The following is a 19,666-nucleotide window of genomic DNA, read 5'->3' as shown; positions in this document are numbered from 1 at the left end:
AAGCTCATCCCTGTGTGTCACCAGGTTGCTGGTTCACGTCCGGCGCATGTCTCTGGTGCATGTCTCTTTCAAACTCCTCCATTTGACCCTGATCCTCCTGGAAATATCAAGCGGCGTAGATAGAAATGTGGGCGCCATTGACTTGATTCCTCTATGTTTGGACGTGGCTCCTGCCACCAATAACGTGGCCCCGGTCTGTGTGTGTGTGAGCCACGCTGCAGACTGGAGCGTCTCATCTTCACTCCACTGAATTCAACAGACTTCACCACCATCAACAGTGAGTCACAGGTGAAACACATGCCAGACCTTTAGTTTAGGGAAGGACAAAGTCAAACGTGGAGTCATGTCAGTCGTGTTGATGGTGGATCTGATGAGGCTCCAAGTCTGAGGACCGTGACTAATATTGCCATTGAACCTGCTCCAAGCACCGCCCCCCGGCTTGGAGCACGCGCCTAGTCAAGTTGTCGTGTCGTCTTGTCTCAAGTCGTTGTCAAGTCTAGTCATTGTCTTGCCTTGTCAAGTTAAGGCAAATCTTTACGTCAAGTCGAGAAACTATCTGGTTGAGTCCTCTCTAGTCTCTAGTCTTGTCACGTCTAGTCATCCTCACCATCAAGTCATCATCTTGTCTTGTCTAGTCATCGTGAAGTCAAGTCTAGTCTAGTCTAGTCTAGTCATTGTCTTGTCTTGTCAAGATAAGCAAAGTCTCCTCATCAAATCAAAAAAACATCTCAACAGCAACTTGACCAAAATCCCAGCCAGTTCGGCGGCTCATGTGGTGAAGAGCTGCATGAAACTGGGGGAAGAGCCGCGTGTTGGCCAGGCCTGGTCCAAGATGGTCTCCAGCAGAGAAGAGCAGGTCTCACAGCACACACCTTTATTTTGCTTCTACACAACCATCAGGAGCCGTTCTGACTGGTCAGCAGGAAGTCGCTGTGCAGCTTCTCTTGGGCTTCGTAGAGCTTTCGAAGCTTCTTGGCTTGTCCTTTACTGAGCTCCTTCCCCTCCGAATCGTGAGTCGGGAAACCCTGGTGAGAAATACGCAAGTGAGACAGTAACCCCTGACCCGGCACCAAGGCACCGCCAAAACCCTCGTTCGTTACCGTCTCGTCAAACTTGGAGTATTTGTCAGTCTCGCTCAGGAACATTTCCGCGGCTGGAATTTTCATCTTGGCCAGTTTCGCAGCCTGAAGGGAGGAAACCAGGAAGTGAGGACAAAACTGGACCAGAACCAGGACCAGACAGAGCAAGTTCTAAAGAATGGACCGGAGCAAGTCTATCTGGACATCTGGTACAAGTCATCCGGACCAGGACCGAGGCACACCAATGAATGGACCGGACCAAACTGGACCAGTGGTTCCGAATCACACTCAGATTCATGTGCAACAGTCTGTTCTTCAGAGCCAGGGGAGCGGACTGTCGCTTGGACTCAGTCAACGTGGAAGTTCTCCGGTCCAGGAGGTGACTCCCAGGCCTCCAGCTCCGGCAGCGCAGCCATTCTCACCTCTTGTTCCTGCTTCTTTCGCGCCGCCTCCTCCTTCTTCTTCCTCTTCTCCTCCTCCAACTGAAAACAGATGTGCGTCCGTCAGTTCCACGGATGCCAGCGAGCCACCGGCTCCAGTCCCACCTTCTTCTTCTCCTCACGCTCCTTCAGCAGGGTTTCTTTGTCCACCAGCTTCAGAACCGTCGGCTGACCTGTCAAGCCACATCAGCGTTAGTCAGCGCCATGACTCGCCCGCCGGGTCGACAGGAAGTGAGCGATACCTTCGTGATCCTCCAGCCGGACGCCGAGCTCCGGGAGAGTTTCGTCCCGCACGACGTCGCAGAGGCGCAGCAGCTCCGTCACTGCAGGGAGAGGAAGGTGACGTGGAACACACTGGCGCTCAGCTCGGACACATCCCTCCTCACCTTTCAGTTCGCGAGCCACCTTGCGAACCTCCTCTCTGAAGCTGGACAGCACGCCGAGATACGGCATCACCACGTCCTCCATCTGAGCAAAGCCACAATGAGTCTCCGTCCGCGGCCGACAGACCAACGGCGGCGGCACTCACGTTAGAGCTGGCAGAGGCTCCGCCCACAGGGAACCCGATGGGCTCTGATCCGTCGATGGCGCCAAATATCTGCCGGGAAAGTGTCACACTCCAGCTGAATAACAGCACCGCAGATGGGTAACCATGGCAACAGCCCCGCCCCCTCGACACTCTCACTCTGTGAGTTTGATCATAGAGCTGCAGTTGGACCAAACACCTTATCACACCATGACCTTTCTTTTAACACAGGTCTTTTCACGTATTTGATCAAAACATTTCATGTTTAATACAGCGAGTGTAATGAGCTCAAACATGCACCAGATGGCAGATGCCTGTTCCAGCCGGAGCTGGTCACGTGACCCAGGCAGCGGCGAACCAGGAGAGTAGGAAGAGCTTAACACCGACTTTGATTGATGTTTGGCAGAAGGTCGCTGGACATCCTCATTCTCATGAGGGATATTTTAGGGGGCTGGAGATTGGATTAGATGAGACAAAATGTCCTTAATTTGTCCTGAGTGGGACAGGAAGCTCTGACCTTAATTTGTCCTCATTATTCTACCTTGAACCATACTTCAGATTTCTGACTTCTAAACTGAACCGTGACTTCCCGCTTTTCAGTCTTCCTCAACACATGAAGAGGAAGCATCAGTTGAGATCAGCTGAAGTGAAACTCGGCAGACGCAGGATAAATTCCAGAGAGTGTAAGAGGACGATCTTTGACCTCCAGACCGACCTTCAGCATGGAGGTGAGGTAGGCGGCGACGTTCTCCAGGAGCAGGCGGTTGGGACGCAGCTTGCTGCTCTTCCTGCCGGCGATGTAGCTGTTGCTCTGACTCACGAGGACCCTCATCTCTTCCAGCGCTGTGCGAGTGTCCACATTGTCACACAGAGCCTCGTGTACTGCCCACTTCCTCTCGTAGAAACTACAGCGACAAACAAGGGCTGTAACTGCGCAGCATTGAAGGCATCTCAGCGACAGAAGACAGTTCACGGGGTCCTAATGGTCATGGATCACCACCTAGTGGCAGCAGTGGGGAGACGTTCTGGTTGATGAACACACAAGTGTCGGCTGAGCTGTTTCTCTGACAATTACATCTTTAACGCCTTAAAAACGGAGTCAACATGATTCTCAAACCGATTTGTTGACGTACGTTACACAGGCTCACCTCTCGTTCAGTTCGGCTTCTGCTGCGTCCCACTTCTCAAAGCGGCCCGTCACGTCCACCGGCGCTCGCAGGATGTCCTTCACATTCAGGAAAAACTCCTGTTGCGCGAGAAAGCACAGATTTCAGACCTTCAAACACGTTGTGAGGACAGAATATATATATATATATATATATATATATATATATATATATATATATATATATATATATATATATATATATATATTCTAAAATACATAGTTTTAGATTTCAAATTATATTTTTTTAATGTATTTCTGATCTTTTTAAATACATCTTGTATATATATATATATATATATATATATATACACACATTAATATAATAAATATTTAAGAATAAAAATCAAGATAGAATTAAAAAAAAAAAAAAGAGTACACACTACTGGCACGTTATTTTATGGGTTGGAAAACAAATTATTATTATAATAATAATTATTATTATTTCAGTTCCAGCTCATCCAAACAAGCTCCTGAGCTCTGGGTGATGACATCATCGCGGCACTCACGTTCAGGAACTTCTCGTACTGCACGGCAGACTCCATGGTGTTGGGGGAATAATCCAGTGTGTCTTTCCATGAGTGCATGAGAAAGGCCAGGCGCAGCTGACGGGCTGAACCAGAACCAGCGTTACACCACACACACACACACAGGTGCAGGTCCACACAACAGAGACAGTCGGTCTCAACTCTCTTCAGACTCAGACAAAACAGTGGATAAATCAAGATTGTTCACGCCTCAGATTAGGCAGCATTGATCCCCATATATATAAACAACTTGTACGTGTATTAGCCTGTAATTAACATACTTGTTAGCTTGACGATATTTCACCTCAAAAGTTCCCTCTGAACCGCATCATAGTGACGAGAAATAAGCAAGTTATTGACAGTTAGACCCAGTTGTAATGAACCACTTTTACTGAGGTTTTAACCCCATAACCTTGTGAGGACAGGCCCAAATGTCCTCACAAGGAGGAGACTTGTCAAGTATGGCAAAACATGCCCCTGGCCATCACCCTTTCCCAAGCCTCTCTCCCTAAACCTACCCCTCCAAAACACATGGCTCACCTGAACCAGGACTCTGAACCAAACTGAGTTGGAAGTTTGAACCCTCAAATTGAGGCATGGACTTGTGGGGACTGGCAAAAATGTCCCCACAACATAAAGGCAGTAAGGACCCCACAAGGACAGATGAAAACACACACGCACGCACGCACCTGTGTTGGTCTGCAGCGCGTCCTTGATGGTGATGAAGTTCTTCAGCGATTTGGACATCTTACACCCTGCGATGGTGAGGTGACCCGTGTGCAGGAAGTAGCGCACCCAGTGGTCGTTGTCGAAGAAGGCCTGCGTGGTCACAGTAAGGCACGTGATTGGCTCGCTCTCAGCGTTCCTCACCTCGCCAGCAGCGGTGGCGGTACCTCGGACTGGGCCAGCTCGTTCTCGTGGTGCGGGAAGCGCAGGTCGAAGCCGCCGCCGTGGATGTCCATGGACTGGCCCAGGATAGAGCCCGCCATGGCTGAGCACTCGATGTGCCATCCGGGTCGACCCTGGCTCACAGGACGTCCTCCAGTTAGATCAGAGGTGAGCCACAGCACCGAGGCGCTGACTGACCTTTCCCCAGGGAGAGTCCCACGTGGGCTCCCCGGGCTTGGAGGCCTTCCACAGAGCAAAGTCGTTCTGAGACTTCTTGTCTCCGACCCGGTCCACGCTCAGGTCCCCTTCTCCCTCCTGCAGAGCCTTCTGGTCTCCGATGGCTTCGGGCACTAGCTTGCCGTACGAGTGCTTGGCGCTGGAGTCAAACTTTGCGGTGTCGAAGTAAACCGAACCGTTGGACTCGTACCTGAGAGCAGAACACAGATGACCTCTGCGTCACCGCTGCCACAGTGGCGCCTCCCTCTTACCCAAAACCATTGGACACGATCTTCTTCACAAAGTCCACGATCTCTGGAACGTAGTCGCTGACCCGGGTGAGCACGTCCGGGGGCAGGACCTGTGGGGTCAGAGGAGAATGAGCGGAGGGCGAGGACGCGCCTCACGGTGAGAGCCGCACGTTCAGAGCGTCCATGTCCTTGTGGAACTCCTCCTCCCAGTGCTGCGGCAGGGTGGAGAAGATGGAGTTGTCGTCCACGCTGGAGCCCAGCTGCTGGTCCAGCCAGTCGGCCACAATGTCCCTGGAGCTCTCCAGCAGCGCCTGGAGGAAGGAGCCGCAGCCATCAGTGAGCCGCTCCTCAGGCAGAACCGCAATGACAGACCTGATGAAGGGGCTCCACCACAGCGGCGGGCTGGGAGCCCTGCAGCGCCTCCTGCAGGGGCTTCAGAGCAGCACTGACCGCTGCATCCAGACGCTCCAACATCTGCTTCTTATCAGGGTCGGTGGTGGTCGACAACTGGACCTGCAGCGCCTGCAGAGACACTGGGCTCAGTCCGGCCCACAATGGGTACTGTAGCGTCTCACAGTAGTGGGTAGTACTGAATGTACTAAACCAGAGTAGCCAAGAATTTAGTGGCATAAGAGCCGACATGAACAAGTTGTACAACAGTCATAGTTCTGCCACAGAAAAGTACTATGTAGAACCACCTGTCATGTAGTACAATGTGTAACTGCCATCTGTAGAATTGTAGCACTATCAAAAGTGATTGGTAAAATACCACAAAAGATGTACAGCTGTACTGTGAAAACAAGTACAACTTTCGACTAATTGCTACATAAAATAACACTTATAAAGTAACACCACAAGTATTCTGTAGTGTAGAGAGAAGCATTGCAGTGTGAGAGCACATATTCACTCCTGTAGTACCGGTGTACTGCAGTAGCACTGTACTAGAAGCACTTTGTCTTTATCGACTTTATCGATACACAAACTGTGTATCGATAAAGTAAAGCTATACATCTGGACTGAAAGTACTGAGAATAGCTTCAACTGCTCAGTAGTAATATTGGTAAATTGTGTTTGGGAGAAGCAGAACTGTGTCAGGGAAGTTAAAAAGCAGTATTGAAAATAACTGAAAATATGGAATTTGATGAAGATAATTTAACTGCGTACAGCAGCAACTCAAGTTAATCTCCAGCAACCATGGAGTGGCAGAGGTGATATATTTGTTTGTTTTTCAAGTGAACAGAAAACCTGAGCGGTGGTTCTGAAACGGGCAACAAGCACAAAGTGCTGCTCAACTTCTTCAGTCTCGCAAGTCACCACAGCAGCACCACCTCCAGCCTAAGGACCCAGGAGTGAGAGAGTACCTGCTGGGCTGTCTGGACGTCCTGGACCAGCTGGGAGCTTTGCAGGTTCTTCTTTCGGTACTGGTCCAGCAGGAAGTTCTGGCGGGCTCTTTTGATGATCTACAGCAACAGAAGGTCCAGGTGAGACAGGTCCAAGGCTGTGTCCCACTCCTCCCCCTGACACCAGCACTTGGTTCTGAGCGCCCTCCGACGGCCAAGTAAAGTGACTGACGTTGCGCGTAATGCCGGCGTGTCATTGGCTGCCGTGCTGTGTTTTGTTTCCTGCATATCCAGTGTTGGAGACAACGTTTTGGAAATGACAGCTCCAACGTTTCTGCAACCTCTTGCATCGGCGCTGATCATCTCACTTGGTTTGGTGAACCGGCGGAGAAGAAATGGGCGGAGCCTATGTTGCGGCGACAGATGTGTCAGAGGTGTGAGGATGCTAACGTTAGCCTGGATGCTAGCCCACTGTTGTTCGTTCAGAAGAAATCCAAACCTACTGTTGAACATCCATGTGGTATTGTTCATGTTGTGGGACACGGTGGAGCATTTGGCTCGCTGACGTGTGACACCAGAGAAAGTCAACAAAGGGAAGAGTCGTCCTGGCTACTAACATGCCCCTGTCCAACATTGTTTTGACATCAAGTCCTTTGGTCTCCTGGACATCTCTCCACACTTCATATTCCCACTTGGTTTCAAGTCAACTCCGGAGCTCCCTGGGTTTGAAGGGAGCATTTCAGGTGGTGAACGGCGAGTGCCCTGGGTCTGAGGAGGAGTGGGACACACTACACTGACAGGTGAGGCGCAGAGCCCAGTGTTAGGGGGAGAGATGGGAGACAGCCCAAGTGAGTGGGACAGGAAGCTCTGACCTTGTCGTCGATGTCTGTGATGTTCATGCAGTAGAGAACGTCGTATTTGAAGTAGTCCCTCAAGATCCGCCGGAGAATGTCGAAGGAGATGTAGGACCTGGGCACAGACAGCGGTGAGTCATGGGGGCAGGAGGGTCCCCGGCTCTGGACCTATGACTGACCTGGCGTGACCCATGTGTGAGGCGTCGTACACGGTCGGGCCGCAGCTGTACCACGTCACCTTATTGGCCTTCTGAGGAACAAAGACTTCCTGGAGGGCACAAGAGGACAGTTTTAGACGCCGGCGTCCGTCAAGGTTCAGAGTGAGGCCCGCTCGGGTTTCACATCCACGGTGTGCACTTCAACTCCTGAACACAGCGACACCTTCACCGACTGCAGTTGTGAGCTCACCTTGCTTCGCGTCAGGCTGTTGTAGAGCCTCAGCTGGGGGACATCTGTTCCTGCAGGCCTCGTCCACGGAGGCTGGACCCTCTTGGACTTCGCTGTAATGAAATCAGTGATCAAAGTTACTCCCCCACAAGAGACGACCTCTGGGTGGCACTCTCCGCCGTGAGCGTGATGAAAGACCACACAGCCAAGGCTGGGAACTCTAGAGCTTGGAGACATTCCCCTGCCGTGTCTCAGATGGAAGTCAAGACAGAACAAACGTTCAAGCCGCCCTTGTTGGTCTCTGCTGGTCCACCTTGACTTGAGCAGGTCACATGACACGTGCTGCAGTCGGAGACATTTAATGAAGTTATGCACTCCAGAGCTGTGACAAGCAAAGCTGTCGACTGGTGCACCAGGGGTACGTTACAAACTCATCAGAGACACCAGCACAGGGCAGTTCACCAGTCCTCACCTGGAGTAACGCAAGGACAAGGCATGCGGAATCTGTGTGTTGTTAAGTCGTCACAAAGGCCATTACTCATGTAATCCAGTAGTCTTGCTGTAGTCAACACAGTACTACTGCAGTAAAGTCACGTGCAGCAGGACAGCCAATAACTGACCACTTGACTGTGTTTAAGCTTTCGATAGCATCTGCAAATCGAGTCATGAGTCGAGTTAAATGGGACTCGGGTTATGTGTTTGTAAGTCAAGTCATACATTCACGAGATAAGTTGCACGTTTGTGACTCGAGTCACACGCTTGTGAGTGGTGTCACAGGCTTGTGAGTCAGCTCACACTAGTGAGTCGAGTGACACGTTTTTTACTTGAGTTACACATCATTCAGTTAAGTTGCACGTTTGTGACTCGAGTCACACGCTTGTGAGTCAATTTCCATGTTTGTGAGTCGAGTTACACATTTTTGACTCGAGTTACACCTTTTCCCATTAAGTTGCACATTTGTGACTCGTTATCTGAGATTCGAGTTACACTTTGTGACTCGTGCTACACCTTTGTTAATCAAGTTACATGTTTGTCGCTTAAATTACACACTTGTGACTCGAGTCACGTATTTCAGAACAGAGTCAAATGCGCATTTGTCAGTGGGGTTGCACATAAAACCATGCAGATTTGTGAGTCATGTTTTGCTGTTGTGAGCAGCGTTCTGCAGTCATGACTCAAGTAACGCAACAGCTTGTGTCTGTTCACACTCCAGTCCAGTGCATGTTGAGTGGCAGTTGTGTCTGGATGGTTGGTCAGTTGGCAACACTCACACGCCACCAAACACACACTCAGAAACAAACGCACTACTCACAGCCAGCGAGTGTCTGGAGGTCCTGCAGTCCAGTCATGTGTCTGTACCAGCGCGCGGTGTGGACGTAGCGAGGGTCCGGGGGTTTGCTAAGCTTCTTTAGAACGTTCAGGTCAGTCTGGGAGGGTTGGAAACCCGTCAGGTAGCTGCGCGAGGTCAGGTAGTGGTCCAGGGCAGCAGCCAGAGAGCTGTGGTCTGTCATCTGCTGCAGGTGGTCACACTGAAAATCTGCCGACACAAGACAGTTGGAGACCTCCAGGGTCCGCCTCAGACCAGCAAAGACCAACACTGTCCACATGGAATCTCCTCATCTAGGTCTGCCCCGGGTCTCCTACCCTCTGGACCTGTGTCTCAGACCTAAGAGGGAGCCATTCCCAGCTCACTCCGGAACACAAAACTCGTCACACTCTGACAATATCGAGGAAAAAAAGAGTTTGAAAGCCTTTAACATATTTAAAACACATCGAGATGCCGGATAAACACGCCCCCTGTCGGTCACCTTCGCCAACACACCGTGTCAAACAGCTGTTTCCTCTCGTATACAGCTACTTTGCCGCCCCGAACTGAACCGAACCACAAATGTGACCGGGACCTACAAAGATCAATGACTCCGATAGTTATTCTGGGGAACGTTACGGCATAAAACAATTACCCTCTGTTTTTTAAACGAGGTTTGGTGCGACAGACGATCCGACTCACGACGGCACACAAACAAACAAGCTTCACAGCTGTATCTGACACACAGAGCAACACAACACCCAGCACACTGCATCATACACCGGCCATCACGGACATCTACCTGGATCCCCTGCGGTCGACATCGTGTCTGGAGGCAAGAATTCGGTGCTGATGCAACAATTAACGTGTCCGGAAGAGTGAGGAAACCGGGGTGTTTTACAAAGGCCGGGTAAAAAAGGCCCGATTCTGAAACGCACCCGACAAACCCAGACTCAAGTTCTAGAGGTTTTAGATGCAGAAAAATAATGCACGTTCGTAAAATCAGCCTTGAATGGTTTAACCCCCGAACCGGGTTGGAGCATGACAATCGCACAAAGACCACACAAATCAAACACAGATGTAGCGATCCAATAAATAGTGGTATGGCCGCTCGATAAAATCTAAAAGATTTGACTCTTGTTAAGCGCAGGGCGTGCACACATAGAAGATAATCATTAAAAGTGTAAAAAAAAAATTGACAAACAGATCAACTAGTATCATTTTAGAATGGGTCCGTCTATACGCTCACCAGGCAACCAAGTCAAACTCAGAGTCACCGATTATTGCAAGAGAAACGCCCACTAATTCTCCCAACCAATCGGTCATTGTTGATTGACAGATTTAAGCAGCTTACGTGTAAAAGGGTGAGTAAATCAACAACTTCGATAATAAAAGATCAGTCATAGTTTCGCTTCAGTTTCAGCTCGTATTCATTTTTGGATAGTGAGGGAAAAGTCGTAGCGTGTGCGCACCGGTCGGAACGAGTTGATAAATATTAAAACAATATAATTTCAATATTCAATATATTCATTTACAATATATGATTCTTTTCACTGAGGGTCAATCTAAATTAAGTCAGTTCGAAATGAACTGTCCAACATATCGACAGTTTCAACACTAATCACAATCGTTTTCGATATAAGCATTGTACCAAACGGATTGATATTTTATATAGATCTATCAATTAACGTACATTTATTCGCAGAAACTGTAATTTTGATCTACTATCTTAAATATGTAGGAAAAGTTCTCTCCGGGCAGAGCGGAACTACGTTTGGACCGGAGGAGGCATTTACTTGTTGCACGTCATTCCGGAAGTGACGCGTGTTTGGACGATGTGAGGCAGTTAGCAGGAACTTTTCTGCGGCTCGCAGGTAAGATGTCTCAGGTGAAGCAGCTGCTGGACCGAGCTTCCACTCTCTACCAGCAGTACACCGAGTATGTGCGGCGGAACCCGGCGGCGGCCGCGCAGCTGGAGGGCGCTGTGCGCACCATGTCCTACCTCCTGGCAGGTGAGCTCCGCCGCTCAGTCGAGGTTTGATGTCAAAGCTGGGGCCACGCCTCGCTGAAGATGGCCACCTGTGGGTTCAGACTCCAAAGTAAATATTCGCATTTGACCTCATAATGTAGTACAACTCACATTTGAGGTCTCACTGTGAAGTGAAACAGCTCAACTCCACACAGAAACTTTAGATATATCTTCTTCTTGAACGTCATTATCACGTCTTAACATCTGCAACAACACGATCTGACTCGTTGCAGGGCGGTTCTCGGACTCGCACGTCATCTCCGAGCTTGGTAAGAAGTTTCTGAGTTAAGTTCTGCAACTCTGGATCAGATCAGAACCGTCTCCCCTCAGTGTACTCCGCTTCTAACCTGCTGGTTCTGCTGAACGACACCATCCTGAGGAAACACCTGAGACCGGTCCTGAAGGTGGTAGGTGGACCTGCTCGCAGGCCTTTCCCATGTTGCTGGTTCTGGATGTTGATGTCGATGTCGTGGGTGTGGGTCAGTCTGTCACGCAGCAGAAGCTGGTCACGTGGTTGTCAGTGCTGGAGCACCTGGAGGTCTTCATGGAGCTGGGAGCCTGGAGACTGTGGGGGGACGCCGGCCGCTGGGTTGTCATCGCGGTCATCCATGTTCTGAAGTGAGAGACACACACAAACATGCTAATGTCACGTGTCAACACACTTTCATTTGTGTGACCGTGTTTCCAGGGCAGTGCTGCGCCTCGTTCTTCTTCTGTGGTTCAAGTCGGGTCTCCAAACGACTCCTCCCATCACCCCGCTGGACAGAGGGGCGGAGGTCAAAGGTCAGTTGAGTGGCATTAAGACGTGTGTGCGGCCGTCTGACGCCGACATGGTCTGCAGGATCAGAGCAGCAAGACTTCTTCAGGGGTGAAAGGTCGGGACGTGTGATGCGGCCCCTCGGCAGCGGTAAGGAGCCCCCTGCTGGTCACAAACATCAACTGTGGTGTGCAGCCTCACTGACTGGTCCGTGGTGCTGCAGTGCCTCCGTCTCAGCCGCGGGTCTGGTCCAACCCCGCTGAGCAGGCGAAGAAGGTCTGCAGGGAGGAGCTGGACGGGAAAGCAACCCCGCTGCTTGTGAGGGAGTTGATGGCCGAGGCTGCTTACATCGCACGTCCACTGCTCCACCGTATCCTTCGTAGGCATTGCTCGGACTCGGGCTTTGTGTGAACATTCCGACTGTTAAAGTCCGTAACTGCTTCAGTGGTCCTCCTGGGCGTCTGCGGGAGGCGCTCCTGGACTCCCTGGTTCACCTCCGGACTCCTCGAGGTCTCCAGGTAAGTGCAACGTGACCTTTGACCCCGCCCGTCGGTGACCTCCACCTTCCCGCCAGCCTGGCTGTTCTCCGGGAAAAGAAGTTCCTCCGCCGCTGGGAGAAATCCGAGCTGAGGAGGCGGAGCTTCATGCTGCTCTACTACCTGCTGCGGTCGCCGTTCTATGAGAGGGTTTCTCAGTGAGTCCTTCTGAAGCCCCATGGGCCACATGACTTGTCACCACACTTGCTTTTCCTCCACCTCAGAGAGAAGATCGTCTTCCTGCTCAACCTGCTGGGAGACAACGTTCCGGGTCTGGGGCTGGTGTCACGTGAGTGGCCGCCTGCCTGTCGTGTCGCTGAGTGGAGTCCAGTGTGTGATGGCCGTCTTCCCTCAGGTCCTCTGGTGGAGTACCTGCCCTTCTGGCAGAAGGTCTACTTCTACACCTGGTCATGACTCTTTTCTACTGGAGGAGCGGCATTTGGGATCAATACAGTTTGTTTACTTTGCTCACTGAACGGTCTCCTCCTGTCCTGTCCTTGTTGGATAGTTTTAACAGTTCCAGAGCTGCTGGTTTGGTGACCACAGAGCCAGAGACACAGTCAGGTCTTCACGAGTCAGCAGATGTTTTTATTGTCATAATCTTTAAATTAAAAGCTTTTACATGCTGCAGGTTTGTATTTCACAATGGAACAAAAAAATGAGTTCAGAGAAAATAAACATTTGAAAATCTGAAGGACCAAAAAAAAAAAAAAAGTAAATATGGACAAACTAAGATTTTTCCTCTCGGTCGTCTCGTCTGCTCCCCCTGCTGGTCAGTAAGCGCCATAACGGTCCTACAAACCGAACGTATTTTTAGTTAAAGTCTGCACTCAGCTCCTGCTGTCACGACTGTGCAGCGACTCACCTGGATTGTGTTCATGACCCCGTTGGCGAGGACGGCCATCCTGCCCGCCACGGTCTTCACGCCCTGTTTGAACTGTGCGATGTCTGGAGCAGAAGGAAGGACGCTGTCCAGGCCTGAGGAGCGGCCTGCAGGTGTCAGGGGGGGGCAGAGTCAACGCCTGGTCCTTTAGTTCCTCCACCCTCCCTCCAGTCCGTTGCCAACCCCTAATACATCTCTATGGTAACGGTGGCCCTCATTTACAGTGACGTAACTTTCAACACGGCTGCTTTTGAAATATAAATAAAGATTCTTGTTTTGTCTAAGCACTGCTGTCTTTTTGTTAGTGTTGATCATCACATGACCACCAGGTCACATGACTTCTGGACTCACCTCGATGATCGCTGCCGTCCCCGAAAAACTCGGCGGAGCTGATGGCAGAACTTCCGGAGAAGCTCTCCAGTCTCGTCTTTGCTTCATACTGAAGACACAGGAGAGTCTTAGTCACGTGTGTGTGTGTGTGTGCATAGTAATATTGTTGTGTGGATCAATCTTTGACAAGACACTGATCTTATGAGGACATTTTAGCCGGTCCAGAGAGTTTTGGGGGTGAAAACGTCAGAATAACTGTTTTGGATGGTTAGGTTTAGGGAGAGAGGCTGGGGAAAGGGTGACGGCCATGTGGGGTCCTCACAAGGACAGAGATACAAACATGAGTGCGTGTGTCAGTCATGGTGTGTACCTCTGCGCTGCTCTCACGACCGAAGAACATGTCGGAGGAAATGGCTTTGGCGTTGGCGAACTTCTGCCGCGCCTCGCTGGACTCCGACACCGGAGCGATGTCGGCTTTCCTCCTGCTGGGGAGACTGGACACACACAGTCGGTCAGAGCTGTCGCTGTGAGGCCCACACTGACCCAAGACTGGACGTGAGTCGCTCGCATGGATCGCAGGGTTTAACGCCAGGTTCTGTTGGCCAAGACTCACCGGTCTCCGATGGGCTGGATGCTGGAGATGGTCACGTCGTCTTTGGGCTCCTCTTTCTCCAGAGACCAGGACGCAGCGAAGGAGGAGGCGGAGCCGCCATCGGCGTCCCACCCAGAACCAAAGGTGTCCCTCACAGTGAACGGGTTGTCCTTGTACCTGCAGGCGCACAGCTCAGGTGAATGATGGATCCTTGGAAGGAGCCAGACAGGAGCTTACTTGGGGGGTCCGGAAGCAAAGCCCGGCTCATCAAACAGGTCCAGCTTGGAGCAGGACGAGGAGGTCCTGGCTCCCACTGGACTTTCCTGCTCGATCACCTGCATCTCTGACATCACGGAGTGAGACACGGCACTGAAACAGAAGACACCTTCGGTGAGCGAGTGAGGGTCCAAGACTGGACCGTCGGGGCGTCACCTCCTGCTTCCGAAGCCCATCCCCAGCCTCTCCGCCTGCTTCCTCTTTTTCTCCTCCAAATTCTGAAGTTTCTTGTCCTCCAACTTCCTGTCCAGCTCCAGCTCCTTGTAGGCCAGACGCATGGACTCCACTCTGTGAGAGGAAGCAGCGAGTCAGAGGTCACGGGGAGTGCGGGCTCGGGGGCTGACTCACATGGACTGCTCCGCCTCCTTCTTGGCTTCAGCAGCCCGCTCCTCGCGCAGCTTCTCGGCCACCTGAGCTTGTTTCTCCACCTCAGAGAAGCTCTGGCTGCTGACCTTCTGCGCCCCAAGTCCCTTCTTCACCCCCAGCTGTAGAGACACCTGCACGTTAGGCATCAGGCGGACGGAGCCGAGCACCTGCTGCAGCAGCACACACCCCCTTCTTGGCCGCCGCCGGCTTCTTTTTCCCGATGATGTACGGCTTCACTTCTGCGAGACCACAGGAACATCAGCAACACTCTGCACCAGGAATGTTCACCTGGACTCACCAGTTGCGGTTTTGGGCGAGGTGCAGAGTCCGTCCGTGCAAGGTCCGTCCTCAGACTCTGTGGGGGTGACAGGGTACAAACATGAGGCCCAGCAGAGTCGAGACTCGGCCAACAGTGAGATACTGACGGATGGTGTCGGACTGAGAGGTGACAGCGGCTCGGTTCAGGTCCGATTCAGCAGCTGGTGCGACAGTCCAGTCATCACTACCAAGCTGCGAACAAGAAAGCTTGACTGGTGAGACCCTTCGGAACCAGGATCTGGGTCAGAGCCCACTCAGAAGACTCACCTGGATGTGTTCAGTGAAGAAGTCTGTCTCCTTCTTCTCAGCGACAGTGGTGCCGCCCCCTGTTGACGACTCTATCCACAGCTGCAGCGTGATGACAGAGACTCAGGAAAGACCTCAAGAAACAACGTCATCAAAGCCTCAGCAGTACAGAACATCTGCCTGGTCAGTTGAGGGCCCAGACCTAGGACTTCTATTCCTGCTGTCCCTGTTCAGTTGGAGCAGCCGGGCACCTGCCTCACCGCTCCTCTTCCTCTCTGTCAACTCACTTCAGCTGCAAGGTGATGCACGAGGGCAACACATGAGGGGACAACATGGGTCTGGACTAGGGACGGGCGATATGGACAAAAATAGTTATTGTGATAAATGGTGTAATTTCAGCGATAACGATAATTATGATAAATCCATGTTTACTCTATTACATGTGTCGGACACTACAGTCTCTGTTATGATGAAACCTACTCGTGGAGTTTGTCTCCAACATCATGATTTGTTGACGTCTCAATAGAACAGTGAACTCAGTGCAGAGATGAGAAACTCAGTGTTTCAGGTCTCTGGTAGAAGCCGCTGGTGTCTGACAGGCTGCTCTGCCAGCTTCATTTAGGGGTTAAATGGAGCCGTCTGTCTGCTGTATCTCATGTCTCTGAACAGTTGACTTGAACTATGGAGCAGTCTGGACACATTTCCTAGATGCTGCTGAAGAAACATTAGAAATCAGGTGAAGAAATGATCACGGAGTCAGATTGTATTCTCCAAATCATGAGTCCTTTGTCTTGTGTGATGAAAAACCTTTTCACAATTCTCTCTCCTAACATGCTTGTTTTCCATGGCCTTATTAAAAATTTTACTTATACTTTGAGGCTTTAGAATTTGTTGATGGTCCCTAACTGATGGCGGCTCGTATCATTAGCGCTGCCTGTGAGAGTGTGTCCTCCATCAGTGAAGCCTCATGGAGACGCGGAAGAGGACGACACCGCCAATATCCAATATACAACTGTTTTCACCTTGGCAGCAGGAGAGCTGCATGTGTTGATGTGAACCAAGGCAGAGGAGCGCATCAGAGAACCTATGAGGACCACTCCATCTCATCAAAGAAACAGAGATCCAGAGACGACCAGTGTCATGAACAAAGGTTCCCTGGATTCAAAATCACTTTCAAACTACCATGGTGAACCAAAGTCCACCACATTCTCCACAACTGTCACACGCAGGTGTCGGGCGTCAAACGCCGCAGAGCTGGAGAGCGTAGCGCCGTCACAGTCTCCTCATGTTCACATGTGCAGGTCCAAGGCAGCCAGCAAGCCGCGTGTTTATGCAGAACTGTCATGGTATCGTATAGGGATATCACGTACGATAAGTTATCGCCCATCCCTAGTCTGGACTCTATCCGATCTCGACTGGGACACGTCTCGTCTCACACACTGACAAAGGTCTCGGACCTGGACCCCTGAGAAAGTAACCCCAGCTCCAGACTCACATCAGTTCCATATTTGGACATAGCGGTGTTGGCCAGCTGCCGGATCTTGTCCCGATACATCTGGGCCGCCCGGCTGTTGTACTTGGCGCTGGTGTCGTTGGTGGAGCAGCCGTGCTGCCGGAAGAACGCCGTCTGCGAAGCAGAAACACCACTGGATCAGACAGGAACCAGACACAGCAAGGTCCGGTCTGGTTGTTACGCACAGCGTTGCTGTTTCCTCCCACTTGCATACATCGAAGCTGGAACCAGCTCCAGTTCGAGTCCAGCTCAGTGGACCTGTGGAGACACGCAGTCAGTGCCGGGTGGCCCAGTCAGGTCTGGTGAGAGGTGGAGACCGACCTGATGAAGCTGAGGTGGACCCCAAGAGACCGGTGAACCCCGGAACAGTCAATGCACAAGAACACACCGTACGGAATGCTGGCCCAACTCGGGTTCTTGGCAGCGCAGTCGAAACAAACCTGCACATTTGGAAACACCATGACACACAAGTCCCACAAAACAAATCTGTTTTTACAATATTTTAATGCTAAAACGGCAGAAGAGTCGGACGCTCCTGAGTGAACTCAGTCAACAACAATGAAGCAGGAGGTACAAAGATAAGTCAATATTCATGTTAAACCAAGATGACTTGACCTTTTTATCCATCAGACTGTATTGGATCTGTTTGGATATCGGATCTTTCAGGGTTTTTATAAAGAGGCAAGTGCAGGGCAGAACCAAGAACAAGGTCGGCCGCGGGCCTCAACACGGTTGGTCGTCTCGGCATGTAAAAAGTTCCAGGTGAAGAAGAGAAATTGGACTGTTAATGTCAGGCTGGTGGTCATAATGTAATTCCCTTACAGGGCAACAGGAAGAAACAGAGAACGTCTGCCGCCACAAACCTGTTCTTTGTTTTCTGAGAGCAAATAACCGCTTTGTTTATTGGACAAACACGAGACAAAGAGGAATCAATACTGTAACAAGCTTTTTGATGGACAACTGCATTTGGCCCTCCAGGTTTTACGTTTATTCCTCTTCACACCTTGTTCTTTCATGGTTTAACACTCTGTTAGGAAGAGTAGCTGTATGCAGCTGTACTCTCAACATCCAGATGTTGTTTCCATGATTGAACTTCATATTAACAACTGTGCTGTGGAATGCTCCTTTATACAAGTGTATTTTAAACGTGAGCTACAAAAGGCCAACATCAGGCGCAACGTGTACGTCGTCACCACCTTCAACAGTTCCTTCCTTCAGCTAATTAAACAGAAGCAGCGCGGCAGTGACATCCAACTCAACTCCAGGCTGACAGCCATTCTGCAGATCAAGAGAGACTGTTGATCATCTGCAGGTGAAGGTGGTGAAACAAGTCAAGTGTCGACACAATGGATGGCTGAAGTTCCCCACTGTGGGACAAACACAGGCTAACTCATGTAACCCAACTATGTTCACATAGTTGTGATATCAGGAGTTTAACATACAGGAACTGAAAACATTCCACTGAGGTTCAAGCCTCATTTCTCCACCTCCAGGCAGCCATACAGCCTGGATGTTGAGCAGTAAATAGCACGTCACTGAGCTGCGTAAAGTCGCTTATAGACGGTGGAGCAGAGCTGTGACGGTCCGACATGGAGGCTTGGTTTCACCAGGTCTGTCTCATTTGGGGTGTTTTCCAGGACAAGCACAACAGTCGACCATATGGAGAGTCTCCACACCGAAAACACACCAGACTAACTTGTATGACGACATTCTTTAGGAGGAGACGGAGGGGTCACGTTTTAACTGCAACAATGGATGGTCGTGTGACGACCATCACCAACGTTTATGTGTCACCTTCGACAATATCATGACAATATTATGACCATTTGATCACCACCGAACCATGAACGATGCGGCGCTTATGGGACCGATAGACGGGGCAGCAGACCTGGTACCCGGTCCGCATATTGATATACAGACCGGGGATCTGGTCGTCGGGTGGTGGACTTTGTCACAGACCCATTGGCGAGTTACCAGAACGAAGTCCGAGGGCTCGACCAGAGATCAGAGGACGGCATACGTGGCCTTCCTTCGCATTAGCAACTAGCCGCTGCTAGCTCCATCGCCGAAATAAATGACGGGACCAAATGAAGCAAAATATCCCGTTGGTTTTTGTGACCTCGATATGATCTGATTTGATATGAGATAGTCGCATCACTCACCTTGTTTGTCGGAACAGATCTTAAACGTTTAAAAATAGTTAAGATCTCCGTCTTGTTTGGTTCCGACGCCATCTTGCCCTAGACGGTTTCCCCGTGTGACGTCACGACGGAGCCCCGCGAATCCAAACAACTGATGGACTTTTAGCGCTCATGCTACGAGCGCGTGCTCATATAGTTTCGTTTTAATGTGGCATCAATGGTTTAAACTGACGAAAGCGCGTTTTGTTGCATTCTTTAAACGAGGGAAATTATGTGACTGAAATATTTTAGCATGATATATGTATATTTTATTCCTACAAAATAAGAAAAAAAAACAGATCATCAAACAAGCTGCACAAAGTTATAAAGAGTAGTGAAAACATAGAAAAGTAATTTTGAAAAAAGAAAACATTGTTTCTGGAGTGTGAAATGGTTGTTTTCTGTGGCTATCTTGATGCAAACTTGCACTCCACCCCCAGGGTTCAGCGCACAGTGACAGACCCGTGTGATGGGCCGCGTCCACGACCCTATACGTCTGCTATATACGTCATAATTTATACCTTTCACGCTGCATCGTCAGCTTCCAAACCGGCCCTTTTGTGCTCAGATGACATGAGGACTCAACTTTCACAATGAAGCCTGTAATTAAAAGGAGTTTTTTGTTCGACTCGACAGAGCTGCTGCTGAGAACAGGTCGATT

The 19,666-nt window shown here is 50.5% G+C and overlaps 3 protein-coding genes across 5 annotated transcripts; 1 reads left to right on the top strand and 2 right to left on the bottom strand.

The window, feature by feature from the left end:
* Positions 1 to 660: 660 nt before the first annotated feature.
* Positions 661 to 10,198, bottom strand: cars1 (cysteinyl-tRNA synthetase 1). Of its 2 annotated transcripts, XM_053864332.1 has the most exons (22): positions 9,782 to 10,198; positions 8,986 to 9,210; positions 7,695 to 7,786; positions 7,466 to 7,554; positions 7,305 to 7,401; positions 6,454 to 6,552; positions 5,465 to 5,614; positions 5,263 to 5,403; positions 5,114 to 5,202; positions 4,824 to 5,052; positions 4,631 to 4,759; positions 4,427 to 4,556; positions 3,720 to 3,823; positions 3,194 to 3,291; positions 2,761 to 2,950; positions 2,049 to 2,117; positions 1,906 to 1,987; positions 1,762 to 1,842; positions 1,625 to 1,692; positions 1,502 to 1,561; positions 1,101 to 1,184; positions 661 to 1,025 (listed from the first exon to the last, which is right to left on the bottom strand). In XM_053864332.1, exons 1-22 carry the CDS (start codon positions 9,801 to 9,803, stop codon positions 897 to 899), a joined length of 2,457 nt encoding a protein of 818 aa, XP_053720307.1. In that variant the 5' UTR covers positions 9,804 to 10,198; the 3' UTR covers positions 661 to 896. The 2 variants fall into 2 exon arrangements, with proteins under 2 accessions (XP_053720307.1, XP_053720308.1); XM_053864333.1 differs by lacking the exon at positions 8,986 to 9,210 and having other exon boundaries at positions 667 to 1,025; positions 9,782 to 10,196.
* A 477-nt stretch (positions 10,199 to 10,675) lies between these two features.
* On the top strand, positions 10,676 to 13,459 carry pex16 (peroxisomal biogenesis factor 16). Its single transcript, XM_053866521.1, has 11 exons — positions 10,676 to 10,991; positions 11,242 to 11,277; positions 11,339 to 11,415; positions 11,493 to 11,626; positions 11,697 to 11,791; positions 11,850 to 11,915; positions 11,989 to 12,135; positions 12,211 to 12,283; positions 12,340 to 12,459; positions 12,526 to 12,590; positions 12,657 to 13,459. Exons 1-11 carry the CDS (start codon positions 10,859 to 10,861, stop codon positions 12,713 to 12,715), a joined length of 1,005 nt encoding a protein of 334 aa, XP_053722496.1. The 5' UTR covers positions 10,676 to 10,858; the 3' UTR covers positions 12,716 to 13,459.
* arfgap2 (ADP-ribosylation factor GTPase activating protein 2) lies at positions 12,869 to 19,118 on the bottom strand. 2 transcript variants are annotated; one of them, XM_053866520.1, is made up of 16 exons: positions 18,988 to 19,118; positions 17,147 to 17,265; positions 17,011 to 17,083; positions 16,808 to 16,939; positions 15,334 to 15,414; positions 15,174 to 15,258; positions 15,047 to 15,103; positions 14,935 to 14,987; positions 14,731 to 14,867; positions 14,539 to 14,670; positions 14,344 to 14,475; positions 14,128 to 14,283; positions 13,885 to 14,008; positions 13,536 to 13,623; positions 13,167 to 13,291; positions 12,869 to 13,095 (listed from the first exon to the last, which is right to left on the bottom strand). In XM_053866520.1, exons 1-16 carry the CDS (start codon positions 19,057 to 19,059, stop codon positions 13,075 to 13,077), a joined length of 1,587 nt encoding a protein of 528 aa, XP_053722495.1. In that variant the 5' UTR covers positions 19,060 to 19,118; the 3' UTR covers positions 12,869 to 13,074. The 2 variants fall into 2 exon arrangements, with proteins under 2 accessions (XP_053722495.1, XP_053722494.1); XM_053866519.1 differs by having other exon boundaries at positions 12,869 to 13,291.
* Positions 19,119 to 19,666: the final 548 nt, after the last annotated feature.

The sequence above is a fragment of the Synchiropus splendidus genome, chromosome 5, assembly GCF_027744825.2.
Source record: "Synchiropus splendidus isolate RoL2022-P1 chromosome 5, RoL_Sspl_1.0, whole genome shotgun sequence".
In the NCBI taxonomy this organism is placed as follows: domain Eukaryota; kingdom Metazoa; phylum Chordata; class Actinopteri; order Syngnathiformes; family Callionymidae; genus Synchiropus; species Synchiropus splendidus.
This window is presented reverse-complemented; position numbering and strand designations above follow the sequence as displayed.

Bases quoted from the DNA above. Each gene is read 5' to 3' on its own strand.
- arfgap2 (XM_053866519.1), bottom strand. From the start codon at position 19,059: ATGGCGTCGGAACCAAACAAGACGGAGATCTTAACTATTTTTAAACGT. The intron at 15,104-15,173 runs GTCAGTATCTCA...TCACCCCCACAG, and splicing joins CTCTCAGTCCGACACCATCC to AGTCTGAGGACGGACCTTGC. The intron at 14,284-14,343 runs GTAAGCTCCTGT...GTGCGCCTGCAG, and splicing joins TTTGCTTCCGGACCCCCCAA to GTACAAGGACAACCCGTTCA.
- cars1 (XM_053864332.1), bottom strand. From the start codon at position 9,803: ATGTCGACCGCAGGGGATCCAG. The intron at 5,615-6,453 runs GTACTCTCTCAC...GTGTCTCTGCAG, and splicing joins ACGTCCAGACAGCCCAGCAG to GCGCTGCAGGTCCAGTTGTC. The intron at 1,693-1,761 runs GTATCGCTCACT...GTGGCTTGACAG, and splicing joins CCGGCTGGAGGATCACGAAG to GTCAGCCGACGGTTCTGAAG.
- pex16 (XM_053866521.1), top strand. From the start codon at position 10,859: ATGTCTCAGGTGAAGCAGCTGCTGGACCGAGCTTCCACTCTCTACCAG. The intron at 11,278-11,338 runs GTAAGAAGTTTC...GTCTCCCCTCAG, and splicing joins GCACGTCATCTCCGAGCTTG to TGTACTCCGCTTCTAACCTG. The intron at 11,916-11,988 runs GTAAGGAGCCCC...GTGGTGCTGCAG, and splicing joins GATGCGGCCCCTCGGCAGCG to TGCCTCCGTCTCAGCCGCGG.